Below are 20,428 nucleotides of genomic sequence, written 5' to 3'. Positions count from 1 at the left end.
TTCAAGACAAACAAAATGACTCGGGTTGCATCCGAGTGCAAACAGTTAGACAGGTACATGGATAGGACAGATTTGGAGGCATATGGACCAAACGCAAGCAGGTAGCTGGGACATGTTGGCCGGTGTGGGCAAGTTTGGCCGAAGGGCCAGTTTCCACACTGTATCACTCGATGATTATGACTCTGACTCCTATATCTTCTTCCCGATGGCTGGGGTGAAATGAGTGTGTGGCCAGGGTGGTGTGGGCCTCTGATGATGCTTTGTTGATGAATACATGCACACACACGCACACACACGTGCACACAGACAAACGTGCCCACACATGCACGCACACAGATACACATACTGTACCAGCACAGCCTTACAATGCTTAACCTTGGCTCTCTCTGGCCAAGTCCTAAACACTATCTGTTACACTTGTGACCAGATGGCCTCACCAGGCTCCCCAAGTCCAGGATAGTCTGTGTTCCATGAAGGTTGATGTGTTGGCTGAGGTGGTGCCAGTGCCCACTTCATTTCCTTGGCTGGAGCCCTCAGTGTAGGACTTCACTAACTGTGGTCCATCCTATCCTCGACAGTGGCTGTCAAGATTCCAATGCTGACCACCAAGGTGGGATTATCACTGCTTGTGATGGCCTTTAGTTACACACTAACTGTGGCTTGTCCTGCTGAACAAAGGGGTGGTGGCGTGGTGGGGGAGTCACTGAGAACAGGGGGACCCTGCTGAGGGAGGGGAAGGGGAAGCGCTGAGAACAAAGGGGGCCTGGACCTAGTGGGGGGAGATTGCTGCCACGTGTAGCAGTAGGCAGTGGATAGGAAGGTTGACAGAACTTTGCACCTTTTCGGCGCCAAAACGTGGCAGCACTTGTTTATTGCCTCGGTGAGATCTGTACCATGATTTTACCGGGTAGTATGCAGTGAAAGCATTTCGCTTTATAGTCTCATTAGGTACATGCGACTGTAAAGTATCATTGAATTATTCAATCATTGGATGGCAGGGTGGGTGTGTGATTGCTTTGAACACAATCCTCCAGATGCGGTAGACGGTACCCGGACGTGGCGCCGACAGACAAGAAGTCAAAGCCAAAGAACAGGATGGAAACGAGGCCGAAACGCCAATAAACCAAAAGAGTCCGAAGATGAAACGCCTACTAACCGAAAGGATGGGACGCCTAAATGCAAACTAACCGAAAGGGCGGGACGCCTAAATCCCAAGGAACCGAAAAGCTGTGTCGCCTAAATGCAAACTGACGGAATGGCCGCTCTGTCAAAACGCCATCTACTCGAAAGGACCGACTGCCGCTCAACAGAAACGTGCAATAACGGACTTGACGTTGCCGGGCGGCGGGACTTGTCAGCGATTGCTCCAGACCCCCCGCGTCCATCACATCACTGTGAAGGCATGAACATTGTCCTACACCTCCGCTGCACCCGACCCGCAGACCACGGAGGGTGGCCGTGGGAGAGTGGGGGCTGTCCTGAGGGATGCGCATCTTCGGCCGCTTTCAACTTGGTGCTTGGGTTCAGATTGCCCAGTCACCTATGGCTTGTGTGGGAAAATGAACCCCACGCTCCCGTCTCCCCCTTCTATCTCCCCTCTTTTCTCTCTCCCCCTCTCTCTCCCCTCTTCTCTCTACCCCCTCTCTCTCCCTTCTCTCTCTCCCTTCTCTCTCTACTCTTCTCTCCTCCTCTCTCTCTACTCTTTACTCTTCTCTCTCTTCCCCTCGTCTCTTCCCTCTCTCTCTCCCCCTCTCTTTCCCCCTCTCTCTCTCTCCCTTCTCTCTCTCCCTTCTCTCCGCTCTTCTCTGTCTACTCTTCTCTCTCTTCTCTTTCTCCTCTTCTCACCCCCCCATCCCTTCTCTCTCTCCCCCTTCTCTCTCTCCTCCATCTCCACCCGCGGGAGCGTCCCACAGTCACTGAGGGAGGGAGGGGGGGGGGATATCACCCTGGTGTGGAGGTTGGGGTCGTCCGATGGCGCTGCATCGCGGTCAGTCACTGTGGGACGCTCCCGCGGGTGGAGACGGAGAAGGGGGAGAGAAGGGGGAGAGAAGGGGGAGAGAAGGGGGAGAGAAGGGGAGAGAAAGAAGGGAGAGAGAGAGAGAGAGGGGGAGGGAGAGGGGGAGAGAGAGAAGGGGGAAATCTTTTAGGACCGAGATGAGAAAAACATTTTTATAATATAACACCACATAACAATTACAGCACGGAAACAGGCCATCTCGGCCCTACAAGTCCATGCCGAACATTTATTTTCCCCTAGTCCCATCTACCTGCACTCAGACCATAACCCTCCATTCCTTTCCCATCCATATACCTATCCAATTTATTTTTGAATGATAAAATCGAACCTGCCTCCACCACTTACACTGGAAGCTCATTCCACACAGCTACCACTCTCTGAGTAAAGAAGAGTGGTAGCTGTCACACAGAGAGTGGTGAATCTCTGAAATTCTCTGCCACAGAAGGTAGTTGAGGCCAGTTCATTGGCTATATTTAAGAGGGAGTTAGATGTGGCCCTTGTGGCTAAAGGGATCAGGGGGTATGGAGAGAAGGCAGGTACAGTATACAGAGTTGCATGATCAGCCATGATCATATTGAATGGCGGTGCAGGCTCGAAGGGCCGAATGGCCTACTCCTGCACCTATTTTCTATGTTTCTATGTTTCCTGTCCCAGTTCTGGAATGTCCCGAGAAGGACCAGTTCTATCGTGTTCCCCTCTAATACCCAATTTACATGCCGCCATTCTTAGGGGGGACAGCAAAACGATCATTTTATTTATTTTCCTTCTAGTGAAGAACATTCTCATTATTCCAATTAACTCATTTCCTTCTTCACTATTTCCATATTTGTTAACAATCATTTCCATATAGTTTATTCCTATTACAGATTTTAGTCCACCCAGCGGCCAAAGTTCGCTTCTCAAGACTGCATTTAATTCCCCAGATAATCCTCTTAGTCTTTCTGTTTCATGTGGAAGCTTCTTGTAAATCATTCTTATCGAGCTTCCTGATTGGTTTGATCGGTCCTTCTCTGCGACATTCCCCATTCTCTGAACTATGGTCACAATACAAAATACAAAATAAAAGTTCCAGACACTAACACCTATTCAATGGGGTCTCTCCCACACAATGGCCAATGGTCTCTCCGATTCTCACTTACTCTCACAATCGCTCCCTTTCAACTGTTACTCAATCACTCCCTTAATCGCTTCTATTCAACTATTCAAACCACTCGCTCGTATTCAATCTCTCTCCCAACTCTCTTATCAGTTAAATCGCAATCACTTCTTTCAACTCTAAACTTTCAAACAAAGGATCTCTGGTGTCTCAATCCAAGTCTAACTCTCAATCCCTGACTCTTTCACACAGCAATTTCTCTCTCACTCAATCCACTTTAATTTCACACAGACAGACAAATCCGAACCACGCTAATAAAACTATAATCGGAAACAAAAATATTCCCCCGATTACCAATAACCCAAGACACCCCAATATCAACTATAAGCATCCAATTAATCACACTCTAATAAATCTTCCTCGTGGCGCAATCAGTCAGCGGGATGACTCCTCCCCTGACACAGCGATCGAAAGAATGCAACCCCTGATCGAACCACCACGACTCAGATTCTCACAATAGTACGCTCTAAACAATCACAAATATTTAACTCAACCACACTCCCACCTAGCATCTAAATCCATAAACACTCGCACGAGCAACAATACAAATAACGGTCCGCGAACTTAACACAATCTAATTCTTAATTTTCTAAATCTTAATACACTCTAAGTTTATTACGTACACAGAATATTTACACAATTCGGATCCGATAACAATACAAAAAGCAAGATTGTTACAATTTACAATATGATTTAAAGCACTAGCGCACAGTTCACAAACACTCGATCTCGACGCCGCGTCACGCTGTTATCACGCTGTTATCTCCCCCTGATACCGAAGATTTTCCCCTTCCTAGGTTACTCTTTGCTGAGGGATGCTACTCCTTAAATGGCGACTTTTCCTCCCGAATGTTACCATCCCTCTGCTAAGACTGGACTTCTATAGGGGGAGCTCTATCCCTCCTCACTAAGTTCTACAGAATCAGGTGTACCCTTCGCTATTCGGATTATTTTTCATCAAGTAAACAGTTTCCCGTCTCTCAGGTACTCTTCGCTATCAGGTACGAGGCAACAATCGACCAGAGGGTTACTATTCACTGTTGATATGCCGCTATTCGGAATCGATCACGGACATGCATCAACTCCGAAGTTCTATCAACAGTAATTTAAATTCCACCTTACGGGCAGAACTTCAATGTGAAATTCTGTATTTGGAAATTTGACTCTACAAATATAAACTCGAACTCCTAATTTTACTTCGGAGTCACGTGAGTGACTACGTGAAGAACCCGCTCAATGCGCAGGCGCGGCATTACGCCAGCAGTGCAACAGCGGCAGCGGGAGTTAGGCGCTCCCGCTACAGAATGAAACGGACCGTCAGGTGAGTACCCTGAGGTCGGGTTTCTTTTACAGGGGAGCCCCTTTTTCTGCTTGTGTTTTACAGGCAGAGAAAAAAGGCTCTGGAACAAAACTGTCCCCCGTTCGAGGAGGAACGTTTTCCGTCGGGGGGAAGGGGGGCAGCAACAGGCGGTAGGAGCGACCCGGTGTTCCGCAATTCCCCGACACCGTGCCGAGCCCAGCCCGATAGCGGGCTGGATGTATAGCCACCCGAAGAGGCATCCGGCAGGTGTTCCCAATTTGGGACGGGACGTCTCTCCACCCGCACGGGGGGAGAGAGAGCCGCCTGAGCCGCTGGAGCGGCTCTCGGTGCAGGTGCCTGCGAGACGCGCTGCTAGAGGGGCGCTCTCGCTACTACAAGGCACAAAAGCTCCAGAAGAAGGCGGTAGGAACATTTACCAGGCGCACCGCTATCCCCACACCGCGCCGAGGCCAGTCCCGCTAGTGCCTGAGCTGCGGGCTGGATGTTCAGCCATCCGAAGAGGCATCCGGCCGGTGGCTTCCGACTTGTCGGAGGGGACGTCTCTCCACCCGCATGGGAGAGAGACAGCCGCCTGAGCCGCTGGAGCGGCTCCTGGAGCAGGAACTCCTGCGAGACACGCTACGTGAGGGGCAGTCTCGCTGGAGGGTTCAGGCATACCCTCCACAGTGCCTAGGCACTGCCCATCGCTTCCTCCTTAGTGTGGTTAGCTTTGGGGTGACCAGTGGCTGGGCTGGTCATGAAGAGGGGTCACTGGCTGAACAATATCGGGAGTATGCTTAAGGTACAGGATCAGGAAGAGCTGCTGGGTGTGGCCGCTATGTGGCTCCACCACTAGCGAGATGGCTTTTCAGTCTCAACTGATGGCCAGCTTACTACCTGTCTTTTCCAAAAAACCTCTCCAAGACAGGTAGCCATGAGGCGTTGGTTTTATCACGCCTCCCCTAAATTGCATTTACTCAAAGTGCCCGCCATTATTGGGGGATACATTGAGCAGCGCATTTAACCTAAATATTTTTAAAATGCATTTGGTACCCTGACGTCGGCTATCATTTCCACCTGCTCATTAAAGAAGGGCAGGGTAGTATGGCAAAACACCTGACCCTACTGTTCAACGGTATACCTCATAACTTCTCAAATGAACTCACAAACCTGCCCTCAATCTATGAAATTAACAGGACTATGAGAACGCCGACCTCACAAGCACAGATTCTGCTACCTGGCACTTACCAAACCAGTCCTAAACAACTGGACGAAGTGTTCAAACTATTCGGCACAAGAGGGCAGTGTCTGGAATGAGCACCACACTAAACCAGACAGCAGTACCTCTACGTGTCCACCAGGTGCGTCTACCTCATGGTACTGGTGAAAGCTCGGGGCCTGCATGCCAAACCCGTAGCATTTTAGGCCACGGCCCAGAGCAGGCCCCAGGGAAAATGCGCCACCCCCCAACAAACATCGTCCCTACAAGAACAAGGAACCAGAAACCGAAGAAAACAACAATGAAGACAGATAAGTATGGTTCCTACCATCACATAAAGGTTAAGGGTTGTACTAACAAGGGGTGGGTGAATCACGCCTGGTTAGGAAGCTATCACTCTTGGTAGTCATATACCAAAAAATAAATACAAGGGGAATAGAATTAATATCTTGCCACCAATTCAGCAAGCACCCCAAGGGGTCTACCCTCCCACGATGGTGAATGTCGCACCATCGTTGATAAACCACTTGAGTATTTCACCAGGTATACCCATTCATGGGATTTGTAACTACTACCATGGATCCTAGGATATTTTATGGTAGACATCGACCTTGAAGATGCACACTATTCAGTACCTTCTCATATAAGTTTCGGATATACCGCAATTACCTGGATGGAGTAACCATGATGAGCGTTGCGGCATTTAAGTCAAAGTTATCCAGAATCAACTAGCCCTGACACTTAGAAACGTTCCGTCATGGCATGTCTATATATTAACGACAAACTATCCTTGGATACAGCTTTAGCTGCATCGCTTCTCGTCCTTTTGGCTAAGATCAAGTGTAGTATCTGTTCTTATCAGTTTAATAATCTGATACGTCCCTTATCTAGGGACCATATATTAAATTGAATTTTGGAACAGGGAGATGGAATAGGGGCTTGCTCCGTCCACTCTACGCATCGACCCAGTATTGCAGTGCCTCTGGGAACGGTGCACAAAATATATATCCAGATATTTACGTTGACCATCCACAACTTTGTTATCTGGTATTCATTAAGACTATCAGTCATGGTACATTAACCACCAATCAACTACGTGGCAAAGTAATTGGGATATAGCAGCATTACCAGCTACTGAACTTTGTACCTTTCCTATGAGCTGAGATACTAGTGTTCAAAACTATCTCCATACCTGTAATATGGGGGCAAATTGATTAATCTGTAGTGTTATCATGGAATTTATCGGCAGGAAGGATTATGGTTGTACACTTCCACCTGTTTTGAGTAACATCTTATGTGTCCTGATGTGTTACTGAGCTTGTAATACTTAATGCCAATATGAATTGACTTAAACATGTTATATATTAACTTACTTAATTCTAGTGAAGCATTTGCTCAGTAATCCACCAAATTTGCATGTTCGTTTATAAGATAACAACATCACAGTGGTGGCATATACCAAATCACTTGGGCGGAGAACATCGATATTAGGTGACAATTTATTAACAATTGGAAACCGTATGTCGTCAAACATGTTTGACCATCAGTAACTCACCTATCAGGTGAGCTAAATACTGTAAACATACATTTAAACCAAAAATATTTGCTGAAATTACTAAGCAATAGGGACACCAGATATCGATTCCTTATATCCAATTAAATCACCACGTACTAACTTACGTCACATGAAACCAATCTCAAGGCAGCGGCAATGGAGACATTCCCGCGTATTGAGGGGTGGGGGGAACCTAATCTCTATGTTTTCCTTTCCTTCTACCTCTTCAATAGGTACTACGGCTTCATCAGTCTGGTACTACGCAAATTACAGTGGACCAAGTCCACAAGCATGGTTCCCAGTGATCCTCGACATGGTCATTAAAAGAATTGCAGAATTGGGAAGACCATTGCTGTGCTTGGATCAGCAGCACTATCAACCTGATGACAGCATTCCGTCGCATATCCTAGGGAACATACCTGAGGAGCATCAAGAAATGGTACACTGTTTTCCAAAACAGGAATGACACATTCAACTATAACAAAAAACTGTACTGGAGCTCCTGGCAGGTCTTCACCACAATGAAGGACATGTTCTGTTAGCCTACTCAACTTGGGTACCGCTCACTGGTGATCAGATACAGGAGAGGTATATCAATCCATTCCCCAGAAATAGGTACACCCAAATTGGGATGTCAGTAAAATCCTGACATACCTTAGGGGATGATCACCAGCCAGGTCACTCACCCTGGAACAGCCTACCCTGAAGATGGACATGCTGGTGGCCTTACATCAACACAAAGAGCCAGCTCTCACATCTACTGCGATGGGACAACATGGTTATAACACCAGATAGTGTCACATGCCCATTCAAGGGTTGGCCAAACAGAACAGACCAGGAACATCAGGTCCAGTCATGAAATTCCGGGCATACCCACCTGAACCACGTTTTATGTGTCATGACCCACTTAGAGATCGACACAATAAGGAATACCGAGGGAGAGGAAAAAGCCTTATGGGTCAGCCACAGGAAACCTCATGGTCGGGTGACGAGCTAAACTATCTCTAGTGGCTCAAGCAGGTACTGGGAGTTGCTGGAGTAAATACTAACGTGTATAAAATCTTATTCCACCAGGACAGCTTCCACGTCAGTAACTAAGAGGATGGACGAGCCTATGGACCACATCCTGGCTACTGCAGGGTGGTCTAGGGAGTATACGTTCCAAACTTTTATAACAAACCACTGACAGAACCTGTATCGTTTGCAGAAAAAGAATCTGCAAAAAATATATAATTTAAGCCCGGGGGAGCAATTGGTCTTGTTGTTGTTAATAACACCATTATTGTTTTTACAAACAGATTCATGGTTGATTACGATAACATACTTCCTCCCTCGAATGACTTCGGCAGCGAGTGAAGTATGAACTGTTACACGGTTTGAAATCACAGAGCTTTGAAATCTTCACGTAGTCACTCACGTGACTCCGAGGTAAAATAGTAAGATTAAACGAGAACTTACCAGTTTGAAGTTTGATCTGTATTTTATGAGGAGTTACGATGAGGGATTACGTGCCCTCCGCTCCCACCCTCATTATATGGATCAAACTAATAAATTGATGTCTCCTTATCTTTACTGTGTTTACTTCAAATAACTGTGTCTATCTGTGATTCCACACCGCTGCTTGGAAGTATGCCGCGCCTGCGCACTGAGCGGGTTCTTCACGTAATCCGTCATCGTAACTCCTCATAAAATACAGATCAAACTTCAAACTGGTAAGTTCTCGTTTAATCTTACTATTTTAGTGTGTATCCCTCCTCATATGCGGGCACTCGAATCAAACTAAAATTGGCCAATTAAATTCTCGAATGGACTAGAGTATTCCGGCCGATCTATACTCTGACCACCGAGCCCAGTACCTTTACGAGATTTCTCGTCCATCACTCCAGGGAGGGACTCAGACACATTCACGCAGATACTCCTCTCTGCTGGGCACTTGGGGTTCAGCGCCTAGCCGCTTCGCGCTGGCAGTTATCGATGCCGATTTTTAGAGCGCACCGTTCCAATTCCCGCTCCCAGCAAAGATCCGATCGATGCGTAGATCAGACCTGAATTTCAATACCCCACCAATTGGATACCAAATCAAACCTTGGGCCACTCCTCGTCCAATGAAGTGCATCAGGCTCTCATTAAAGCAGCTGCAGCCTGCCAACCACGACCAAGTAGGGGGTAGAGTGTTGACGTGGATAGAAAATTGGTTGACATACAGGAAGCAAAGAGTAGGAGTGAACGGGTCCTTTTCAGAATGGCAAGCAGTGGCGAGTGGAGTGCCGCAAGGCTCGGTGTTGGGGCAGCAACTGTTTACCATATATATTAATGATTTGGAAGAGGGAATTAGGAGCAACACTAGCAAGTTTGTGGATGACATAAAGCTGGGTGGTAGGGTGAACTGTGAAGAGGATGTTAGGAGGATGATCAGCCATGATCACAATGAATGGCGGTGCTGGCTCGAAGGGCCAATGGCCTCCTGAACCTATTTTCTATGTTTCTATGTAAAGGAGTGCTAACCACCCCCTCCCCCCGTGCTTGCTAGACTCTATTCTAATGATCCCTATTAGACCCTTTCCCAAGCCCTCGAATGATCGATCTGCTCCGACTAACGAAGTGCCAAAAAACAATGCGAAAACCGCACAGTGGGCCCAATTTCTGCACTCGCCATCGAAACAGCTCAACACCCTTGATAGCAAACTTGTGTTCGGGGGTCTGTTGAGATCCCGGACGAGCCCCCAATGTTAATTGCTCGTTCTAAGCTTCCCCCCAGTTTCAGTCAAAAACCACTGATTCAAGCACTTGATCAACTAATCTCTATTTTGACAAAACACAATTACAGTTCCCACCACTGTAGCTAACCACCGTGGGTTCAATACACAATATTATACAATATTTTATTACATGTCATTTGAACCTCAGTGAGACTCAAACGAAACTCCGTTTCCACAGCCACACAAACAAAGACAATTCCTACAAGACATACAAACAATTCAATTCACACAAACATCCATCACAGTGAATCTCCTCCTCACTGTGATGGAAGGCAAAGTATTTTCTCTCCCCTGTACCATTTCTCTCCCGATGTCGAAGCCCCAGGCGGGCGATGGTAAGTCCCACGGCCATTTAAGGCCGCGCCGGGCGATGTACGGCCCCGCTCCAGGCCTAAAAGTCACAAAGTTGGAGCCCCCGGCGGGCGCTGGAATATCCCGCGGCCATTAAAGCCGCGCCGGGCGGTGTACGGCCCCGCTCCAGGTCGTTCCAACCCCGCTACACGGGCTGGAGAAGTTGTGTTGCGGGAGCTCCGAAAGTGTGGTCTCCCACCCGGACCCGCGGGCTCCCGATGCCCCAGTCCACCGGTCTGCAGCTGGAGCCTCCGAGCTCCTGAGTCGGGCCGCAGCAGCGAGCCACCACCGCTCCTCATGCTACGAGGCCGGCCAGCCCCACGATGGTAAGTCCGCAGCTCCACTCCGCAGGCTCCGCGACAGGAGCCCCCAGGTCGTTCCGGTTGGAGGCCGCTCCACGGTGCTAGGCCCCAACGACAACGGAGACCCGACAGAGAAAAGGTCAGGTCTCCCGTGCAGGGAAGAGATTTTAAAAAGTTTCCCCCTCCCCCCCCCCCGCCCCCCATATATACACAGTTAAAAACAGTATTAAAAAACATGAGCAACTACATTTAACTAGACAAAAAATAAAAATAAAAGACAGACAGGCTGTAGGGGCCACTGCAACGTGAGTCGCGCTGCCGACCCTGGTATCTGCCTGTTCAAGCCCTCTATGCCTCACTCAAACAGAGACACTCCAGAAGGTCACGCAGTCCTAAGTGCTCTCCCAGCAGATCGACGCGGGACCTCGTGGCTGCAGACTTTTATAGTTCCCCGGACCTTGAGGGGCCGATCCACATGGGGGTGGTCTCTTTACAATCCAATTACAGATATCGATTAACCCCATACATAACAGACATTTCCCTAACCCAATAATACAGTAGCTAATACATTGTATTCCAACAGGGCATCTCGTGGGAAGCAAACATAGCAACATTTACCCTGGTTTGCAAGAAAACCAGACAAGGCTCAATACATCATCCAATCAACATTTGGCAAAGTGAAACTGTGACATTATTTACAATTATTTTACAAGATGTATGACTGGCTTGCAGTCAATCCATTCTATGCATTTTGCACCTAATTGAAACGGTCTGCAGATGTTCTTATTCTTTTCCTGCAGCTTGGATCTAGGGTCTAGACAAACTGGCTCCACTCTGAAGCTTGTCCCAGTTCCACTGAGAGCACTTCCAAATTGACCAAATCTCCCAGCAGTCCTGAAGCTTTTACCCCATTTTAGAGTCTTAGCCTCTCCAATCTGGCCAGGATTAACATACCAAACTTGCTTATTGGCTGCAACTTCCTTTATTTAATGGATACTGGTAGCATCGGTGGTGACATCAGGTATTTGGGGGTTGGGGGTTAGGCAGAACCAACTGTTGAACCTTACCAAGATATCGTGGGCCTAACTCAACGAAACACCAATGAAGAGAGGTGCCCACTTGATAACCCCAATTATATACTTGCATCTACAGGATTGATTTTTTTTAAAGAGAATTAATATGTAGGTAGCTGGGGGTTTTTTTGCATATGGAGTCATTTATTGTAAGTTGGTGTATTTAGTTAGATAATACTTTGGTTTTGGGCTCCTCGCAGACAGCACCCGTAGTCAGGATTGAACCCGGGTATCTGGTGTTGTGAGGCGGCAACTCTACCCCTGCACCACCATGCTACCCGCCAATGTGAAACCTCTAGCTCTAACTTTATGTGCCATTACATTTTGGGGCTATCATTTTGGGGCTATTCACCAGACTGATTCGTGGGATGTCAGGCCTTTCATATGAAGAAAGACTGGATAGACTCGGTTTGTACTCGCTAGAATTTAGAAGATTGAGGGGGGATCTTATAGAAACTTACAAAATTCTTAAGGGGTTGGACAGGCTAGATGCAGGAAGATTGTTCCCCATGTTGGGGAAGTCCAGAACAAGGGGTCACAGTTTAAGGATAAGGGGGAAATCTTTTAGGACCGAGATGAGGAAAACTTATTTCACACAGAGAGTGGTGAATCTCTGGAATTCTCTGCCGCAGAAGGTAGTTGAGGCCAGTTCATTGGCTATATTTAAGAGGGAGTTAGATGTGGCCCTTGTGGCTAAAGGGATCAGGGGGTATGGAGAGAAGGCAGATACAGGATACTGAGTTGGATGATCAGCCATGATCATATTGAATGGCGGTGCAGGCTCGAAGGGCCGAATGGCCTACTCCTGCACCTATTTTCTATGTTTCTATGTCTATGTTTCTATGTAAGGGTTTAGTTTAGTTTAATTTAATTTAGAGATACAGCATGAAAACAGGCCTTTTAACCCACTGAGTCCACACTGATCAGCAATGCCAGTACACGAACACTATCCTACACCCACTAGGGACAACTTACAATATTACCAAAACCAATTAACCCAAAAACCTGCACATCATTGGCGTGTGAGAGGAAACCAGAGATCCTGGAGAAAACCCACGCAGGTCACGGGGAGAACGTACAGACAGCACCTGTAGTCAGGTCTCTGGCACGGACTATAATGCACAATTCTACCGCTGCGCCACCCTGCCACAGGGTGATTTTATCATTTCAATCCTTCTGTCATTCAATATATTTTTCTTTAAGAATTTCATGTGCCTGAAATGTGAATAAAACTGAGATGAAACACTGTCTATTCCTGTTGAAATTGAGTTATTGTTCCTGACCAATAACCCCCTTGTTATATTTCATTTTACGAGGTTTAGATGAGTTGAAACCAAGGGATTTTATCAAAAATGTATTGACGTTGCCCAATTAACGTTTTTAAGGTCTTGTCAGACTGATGGTAGTGCGTTGCAAAGCTGTTGATGAAAGAATGCATTCTGAACCGCGACTGTCCTTCTTCCTGTCCGCAGGTGTTCTGTGACATGGAGACCAGTGGAGGTGGGTGGACAGTGTTCCAACATCGGGAAGATGGGAATGTGGAATTCCACCAGGACTGGAAGGAATACAAATCAGTAAGAAATATTTTACTTTGTTTAAAAATAATAATTATGACCCCGAATGTAATAATAACAGTTTACCACAAAGTGCGTTTGTGATTCATTTATATTGGAAAACAACCTGTCAAACAACTTGGGGCAGCATGGTGGTGCAGTGATAGAGTTGCTGCCTCACAGTGCCAGAAACCCGGGTTCGGTCCTGACTACGGGTGCTGTCTGAACAGAGTTTGTACGTTCTCCCCGTGACCTGCTTAGATTTTCTCCGGGATCTCCAGTTTCCTTCCACACTCCAACGACATACAGTTTTGTAGGTTAATTGGCTTGGTATAATTGTAAATTGTCCCTAGTGTGTAGGATAGTGTTAATGTGCAGAGATCGCTGGTCGTCATGAACTCGGTGGGCTGAAGGGCCTGTTTCCGAGCTGTATCTCTAAACTGAACAAAACTAAGTAAAGGTAGACAGTCAGAACCTATTTCACAGGGTCAAATGTCAAGAGGACATAGCTTTAAGGTGAGAGAGGAAAGGTTTAATGGAACTATTCGGGGCAAGATTTTTATAAAGAGAGAGGTGGGTGCCAGGAGTACATTGCCTGGATGTTGGTGGAAGTAGAGTCATCGAGACGCACTGCATGGAAACAGGCCGTTCGACCTAACTTGCCCATGCTGACTAAGATGCCCCATCTACTCTAGTCCCACCTGCCTGTGTTTAGCCCATATCACTCTGAACCTTTCCTATCCATGTAGATATGATAAAAAGCATTTCAGAGGCTATTTGAAAGGATCATAAACATACATAAAATGTGTAGATATGACTACAGATTTGTAGGTTAATCTGCTTGGTAAATGTAAAAATTATCCCCAGTGTGTGCGGATAGTGTTAGTATGCGGGAATCGCTGGTCGGCGCGGAACTGGTGGGCTGAAGGGCCTGTTTCCGTGCTGTATCTCTAAATTGAACTGAACTAAATGGTTCACATGTTGGCAGAAGAGATCAGTTCAAATTGGCATCATGTTCGGCACAGACAAAAATACTTTTCCTGCGCTGTAATGTTTTATGTTCTTATGGTTTATGTCAGTCAGGAGTTTATTATCATGTGCACAAATACAGTGAGGTATCTATGTAATAAACATCTTGCTTTCAGCAGCATCACAGGCGCAAAAAACATTTAAAGTTACACATAAATTCTGCGAGACAGTGAAAAGAAAATACTATTCAACAAAGCAAGCCTTCACTACAAAAGCATAAATAGCAAAGAGGAGTTGCACTGGTTTCCATTAGTGGGGGAGTCCAGAACCAGAGGGAACAGCATGGGAATAAAAAGACATACCTTTAGAAAGCAGATGAGGGGTTATTTATTTAATCAGAGTTTGATGAATCAGTGGATTCATTGCCACAGAGAGCTGGAAAGGCCTTCATTGGGTGTTTTCAAGGTGAAGATTGACAGATTCTTGATTAGTACAGGTGTCAGGGGTTATGGCGAGAAGGCAGGAGATTGGGGTTGAGTGGGAAAGATAGATGAGCCATGATTGAATAGTGATGTAATCTGTTCCCAGGATGAGACATTCCACACCAGGGCATCGGAAATGTCCTCGTTCTTCAGGGAACGGGGATTCCCCTCCGCCACCATAGATGAGGCTCACACCAGGGTCTCATCCATACCCCGTAACACTGCTCTCTCTCCCCATCCCCGCACTCGCAACAAGGGCAGAGTCCCTCTGGTCCTCACCTTTCACCCCACTAGCTGCCAAATACAACACATAATCCTCCGCCATTTCCGCCACCTCCAACGTGACCCCACCACTCGCCACATCTTCCCATCTCCCCCCCATGTCTGCCTTCCGCAAAGACCGCTCCCTCCGCAACTCCCTCGTCAATTCTTCCCTTCCCTCCCCGGGCACTTTCCGTTGCAACCGCAAGAAATGCAACACCTGTCCCTTCACCTCCCCCCTCGACTCCATTCAAGGACCCAAGCAGTCGTTCCAGGTGCGACAAAGGTTCACCTGTATCTCCTCCAACCTCATCTACTGCATCCGCTGCTCTAGATGTCAGCTGATTTACATCGGGGAGACCAAGCGTAGGTTGGGCGATCGTTTCGCCGAACACCTCCGCTCAGTCCGCAATAACCTACCTGAACTCCCGGTGGCTCAGCACTTCAACTCCCCCTCCCATTCCCAATCCGACCTCTCTGTCCTGGGTCTCCTCCATTGCCAGAGTGAGCAACAGCGGAAATTGGAGGAACAGCACCTCATATTCCGTCTGGGGACCTTGCGTCCGTATGGCATTAACATTGAATTCTCCCAATTTTGCTAGCCCTCGCTGTCTCCTCCCCTTCCTTAACCCTCTAGCTGTCTCCTCCCACCCTCCCATCCGCCCGCCCTCGGGCTCCTCCCCCTCCTCCCCTTTTCCTTCTTTCTCCCACCCCCCATCAGTCTGAAGAAGGGTTTCGGCCCGAAACGTCGCCTATTTCCTTCGCTCCATAGATGCTGCTGCACCCGCTGAGTTTCCCCAGCAATTTTGTGTACCTAGTGATGTAGCCTCGATGGGCGGAATGGCCTACTTCTGCTCCTATGACTTATGAATTTGTGAAGAGGTGGGCAGTAGTGTTCCTGCATCTGAAGTGAAACAAAAAAGTATTTTGTGAAGCATGAAAAGTTGAAAAGTATTCGAAGCAAAGAGAACATCAATACAGAAATAGGCAGTAGCAGAAGCAAGTGAGCTTTGAGGTTATTTATAAAAGGAGGAAGGGTAAAGGAGGAAGTTGTGTTGTGTTTTAAACATTAATCTCAACCAGGTCACAGATCGTGCCACAAACTTAAGGTAACCCAAAGTGTTTGTTAAACTTGCATGGATATTTAATTAACTCACCAATGATGTTGTTGTTGGTGATTCTTTTGATAGTGGTATTCACTGAATATTTTTAGGGTTCAGGAAATCAAACACTAAAATAAACATTTAACAAATACAAATCCAGGAATAACATTCTTGTGCAGTATTCAAATATTCAATAATTGCTGTGGTGAAGTTTGGCAAGCAGTTCCGGGTGTTAATTTGGCTCCCTGGTGGTTGCCGTGCATGAGTTGCACTAAAGGACGTGACCATAAAATCAAGACTCGCATTTCAGGCTGTATTCCTGAGGTGTAATATTTCTGAATAATGGTTGAACTAATGCCCCTGTCCCACTTAGGAAACCTGAACGGAAACCTCTGGAGACTTTGCGCCCCACCCAAGGTTTCCGTGCGGTTCCCGGAGGTTTTTGTCAGTCTCCCTAATGGTCGAAAGTGGTTTCCGCTTCTTCTATGTTCCGGCGATTATTTCAATAAAATCAAAACCGACCGCAACTAAAAATAGGTTGCCGTTTTAAAAATCGGTAATTTTTTTGTCGAAGCCGGTTGCAATGCTAGTTGAAGGTGGTTGCCGGAGGTTGCAGGTAAGACCTTCCACCTTCCAGAGCGAGTCAGAGAACAGACGGAAGGTGAGAGAACTCCAGAGGGAAATTTTATTTACTTTACTATTCTGCTACTTTTAGTATATGCTCTAAACTTTGAAATCTTTATGACTAGACTCATTGTATTCCACATGATGCTATAGTCACACAGTGTGAGAAAGACCCTTTGCTCCACTGAATCTGTGTGGCCATCAATAATCCATTGAATCTCACCAACACGTCACCTCACATTTCCTTCATTTCACTGCAGATTCTCGTACTTACAACCACAATAGGGAACATTTACAATGACCAATTAATCTAATAACCCACATGTGCTCAGGGAGTAGGACGAGCTGTGAGGCACTGGCTCTGCTAGTTGGACTTCTCTGTTTTACTAAGTGAAACATATTTAATGAATATCTCCAAATAAGAGTTTCAACAAAAAGAATCAGATGAGCATGAGAGCAGTTTTCTTCTGTCAATGATGACCAAGACTTGAATTGCTTTGGTTATGCATTACATGAATGCCAATTACAGAGTTTCTAAATAAAATAATTTTGAACACTTTGCTATGGCTCTTTGCGGACAAGACAAACCTGGAATCATTTAACAGTAAAGTTGATTACCTGACTTACTGAGTGCTTCCAGAATCTGCAATACTAGCTCAGTTTTCCAGCCTTGTAGCATTTTTATTTATGTGAAGGTGGTCTGTCTCACATTCATAGAGTTACCCCTCAGATTCCTATAACATTTCCCCCCCCCTTCACTTTAAACCCATGGCCTCTGGTTCTCGATTACCCTACTCTGGGCAAGAGACTCTGTGCGTCCACCCATTCAATTCACCCCTTGATTTTGTATACCTCTATAAGATCACCTCTTATCCTCCTGTGCTCCAAGGAATAGAGTCCGAGCCCTCTAAACCTCTCCCTATAGCCCAGACCATCTAGTCCTGGCAACATCCTCGTAAATCTTCTCTGCACCCTTTCCAACTGGATAATATCTTACCTATAACATGGTGCCTGAACAGAACTGAACACAAATGTGGCCTCACCAACATATTATATGACTACAACATGACTTCCCAACTTCTATACTCCTAGTGATAAACCCATCGAGGTGGTATATTTATTGGGCTCTACATGCTGTATATTTTAACATAATTTTTTGCCCTGTATAAGAAATGAACAGTTTTGTTCAATTATTATTTGTGCTCAGCAGAGCTTTTATTTTAGTTGGAGGAAATCTTTGGCCGATGGTATCAGAGAGTCACGAGTCAAGAGAAATTTATTGTCATGTCCCAAAACGGAACAATGGCATTTTTGCTTGCAGCAGCACAGCATAGCACTCTGTAGACACCATTATAAACAACAAAAAGTTTAATTCTTAATAATAAAACTAGTCTGAGTGAGACCCATTGGGTCCCATTGTCACACGGGATGCCTGGTCCCCCAACGCAATATTCCACCACTCACCCATAGCCCCCAAATGTGCAGGTGTGGCTGACGGGTTCCCGTTGTGATGCCCCTGATACCCCCTCTTCCCCTCACTAACCCTCACTCTGCCCCTTGCCCTGCCCCCCCGACGCACTCAATCCATCCCCCCCTCCCCCCCATCCACTCTTAGCGGCTCTCCGGTGGCGCAGCCATTCCCATTGTGACGTAGAACATGCAGGCATTACTGCGCAGGCACAGCTGACGGGCAAGGCAAGTGGAAAAGGGATTTATTAAAGCTTAAAATGTGAATAACTCTTAAAATATAACAACAATTTAAACGTTAAAGATGAGATTTATTCAGTTCAGTTCTTTCTTGTTGCGCCTCTTGTTGCGCTCTGCTGCTCACTGCGTCTCGATGTCTCTTTGCTGTTGATGAAATAAAAGATACACAATTTTACTATAGAGGCATTATTGAGTTGATAAACTTTAACGAAGAAAATCTGAGAATTTACCTCAGAAGTCATCGTTCAACCAAGCACATGTTTAATGACAACATTCTTGGTTGATGTCCCATCTTCAGGAAAACCTTGACATTTTCCTTCACCTTTCCTCGGCTAAGAGCCACATATAGTTGTCCATGCTGAAATACGGGTTTCTCGAGGAATATCAACACTTTCTCCATGGTTTGCCCTTGCACTTTATGGATCGTCATAGCAAAACTTGACTGAATGGGGAATTGGCTCGGCTGAAGGGGAATGTCTTGAATGTCTGTCAAATTGAGCATTACCCTAGGAATGAGAACAATGTAATTTTTGAAGGCTCCCATGTTGATTCTTGCAATGGTCAGATTATTGTGTAGCTCTTCCACAATCATCCTCATTCCATTGCATACCTTTGGAGGTTCTGTTGGGAAGTGAGTAGCATTAGTTCCCTCAGTGACAGCATTGAAAGAAAAGTACTACTAATGACTCCAGGGAAGCGCCTGATACATGGAGATTTGATGCTTCTCATCGTATCATTGTGCACAACCAAGATACAATTGTCGGAGAATAATTCTGCAGGATTGTCAAATGTGGGATAGATGAAATCAATACAATCCTTCTATGATTTTGCTGGTAGAATCATGTCTTCTGGCATTTCAATTTCATCATCTTCATTCTTTAAAATCTCGTCTTCTCCAGCTTTCAACAAAAATTGAGAATAGTCGCCTTCTCCCTCTGTCAATCACATATTTGTGTGCAATTAAAACTTGGTGAAAAGTGTCCACAAATAGGATTTCTTGATGCAGGAATTTTCAACATCAGCATAATTTCCCCTTTTCACTACAGGAAGGAGTTGTCAAAAATCATCACAACAAATGGTAAGAATGCCGCCAAAAGGCTTAGTGTTGGTGCATACGTCTTGAAGAGTTATGTCCACCGCTTCAAAGCTCTCCCTCCTAATCATTGGGCAAACAATGAATTTCACTTGCCTCATCAAACGTGCCGTGTTAGAGTTCTACTCAATGTTACAGAGTGTATCCTCGGTCACTTGGATGGGTATATTGAATTGTGAATGTGCAGTTCTTCCACCAGGCATTAATGTAGCTGCTATCACAGAGGATGCTACAGCAATAGCCACATCACCTTGACCTCTAACTTTGGAGAGGATCAAATTGGTGATAAATGTTTTTCCCGTTTCTCCTGGTGAAACAATGTAAAACATTGATTGAAGCCTCCTTTTCAAGCAGTTGCACACCTGGTCATACAGTGCTCTGTGCTCAGCATTCAACAGAGGCTCATTCTCCTCAACAAATTGCTGTTGTTCAGTTCTATTGTATTGCAATTCCTGCAGCAATTCTGGATTGCCATCATTTAGGTGCATCCTTCCATTTCTTGGTCGTGGCAAATGGAAGCATTCCATTGTTTTGTTATAAATCTCAAGCTTGGCTTGAATATACAACCGAGCCTCATTAAACATAATATTAGGATCACTGGGTTGGCACTCACTGTTCTCCGTTCTGTGTACTGGAGGTGGGGGCTTTCGTGGCAGGGGGGTGAGCATCCTGCAGCCGGGGGAGGGGGATGGCTTGTGGCAGGGGCTGTCGTGGCTGTGGGGGGGGGGGGGGGAGTGAGCATCCTGCAGCCGGGGGAGGGGTATATTGAGGGGTATATATCTAGCCTGTCCAATCCTTTAAGAATTTAAGAAATTCTCTAAACTAAACTGAACTAAACGGAACTTAACTGAAGTGAACTAAACTAAACATAGAACAATACAGCACAGGTACAGATGCCTTGGCC

The 20,428-nt window shown here is 46.2% G+C and overlaps 1 protein-coding gene and 1 non-coding gene across 2 annotated transcripts in view; both read left to right on the top strand.

Moving 5' to 3' along the window:
• Positions 1 to 20,006, top strand: part of LOC116969247 (angiopoietin-2-like) — a 71,663-nt gene extending 51,657 nt beyond the window's left edge. The window contains exons 5-6 of the mRNA XM_033016137.1: positions 13,205 to 13,306; positions 19,983 to 20,006. Coding sequence (XP_032872028.1) covers positions 13,205 to 13,306; positions 19,983 to 20,006 — 126 coding nt within the window. The remainder of the gene's footprint in view (positions 1 to 13,204; positions 13,307 to 19,982) is intronic.
• LOC116969257 lies at positions 6,503 to 6,694 on the top strand. The gene has a single exon (XR_004410698.1). It is a non-coding gene; the product is annotated as a U2 spliceosomal RNA (small nuclear RNA).
• Positions 20,007 to 20,428: the final 422 nt, after the last annotated feature.

This window comes from Amblyraja radiata, unplaced genomic scaffold, assembly GCF_010909765.2.
Source record: "Amblyraja radiata isolate CabotCenter1 unplaced genomic scaffold, sAmbRad1.1.pri S135, whole genome shotgun sequence".
Taxonomy (NCBI): Eukaryota; Metazoa; Chordata; class Chondrichthyes; order Rajiformes; family Rajidae; genus Amblyraja; species Amblyraja radiata.
This window is presented reverse-complemented; position numbering and strand designations above follow the sequence as displayed.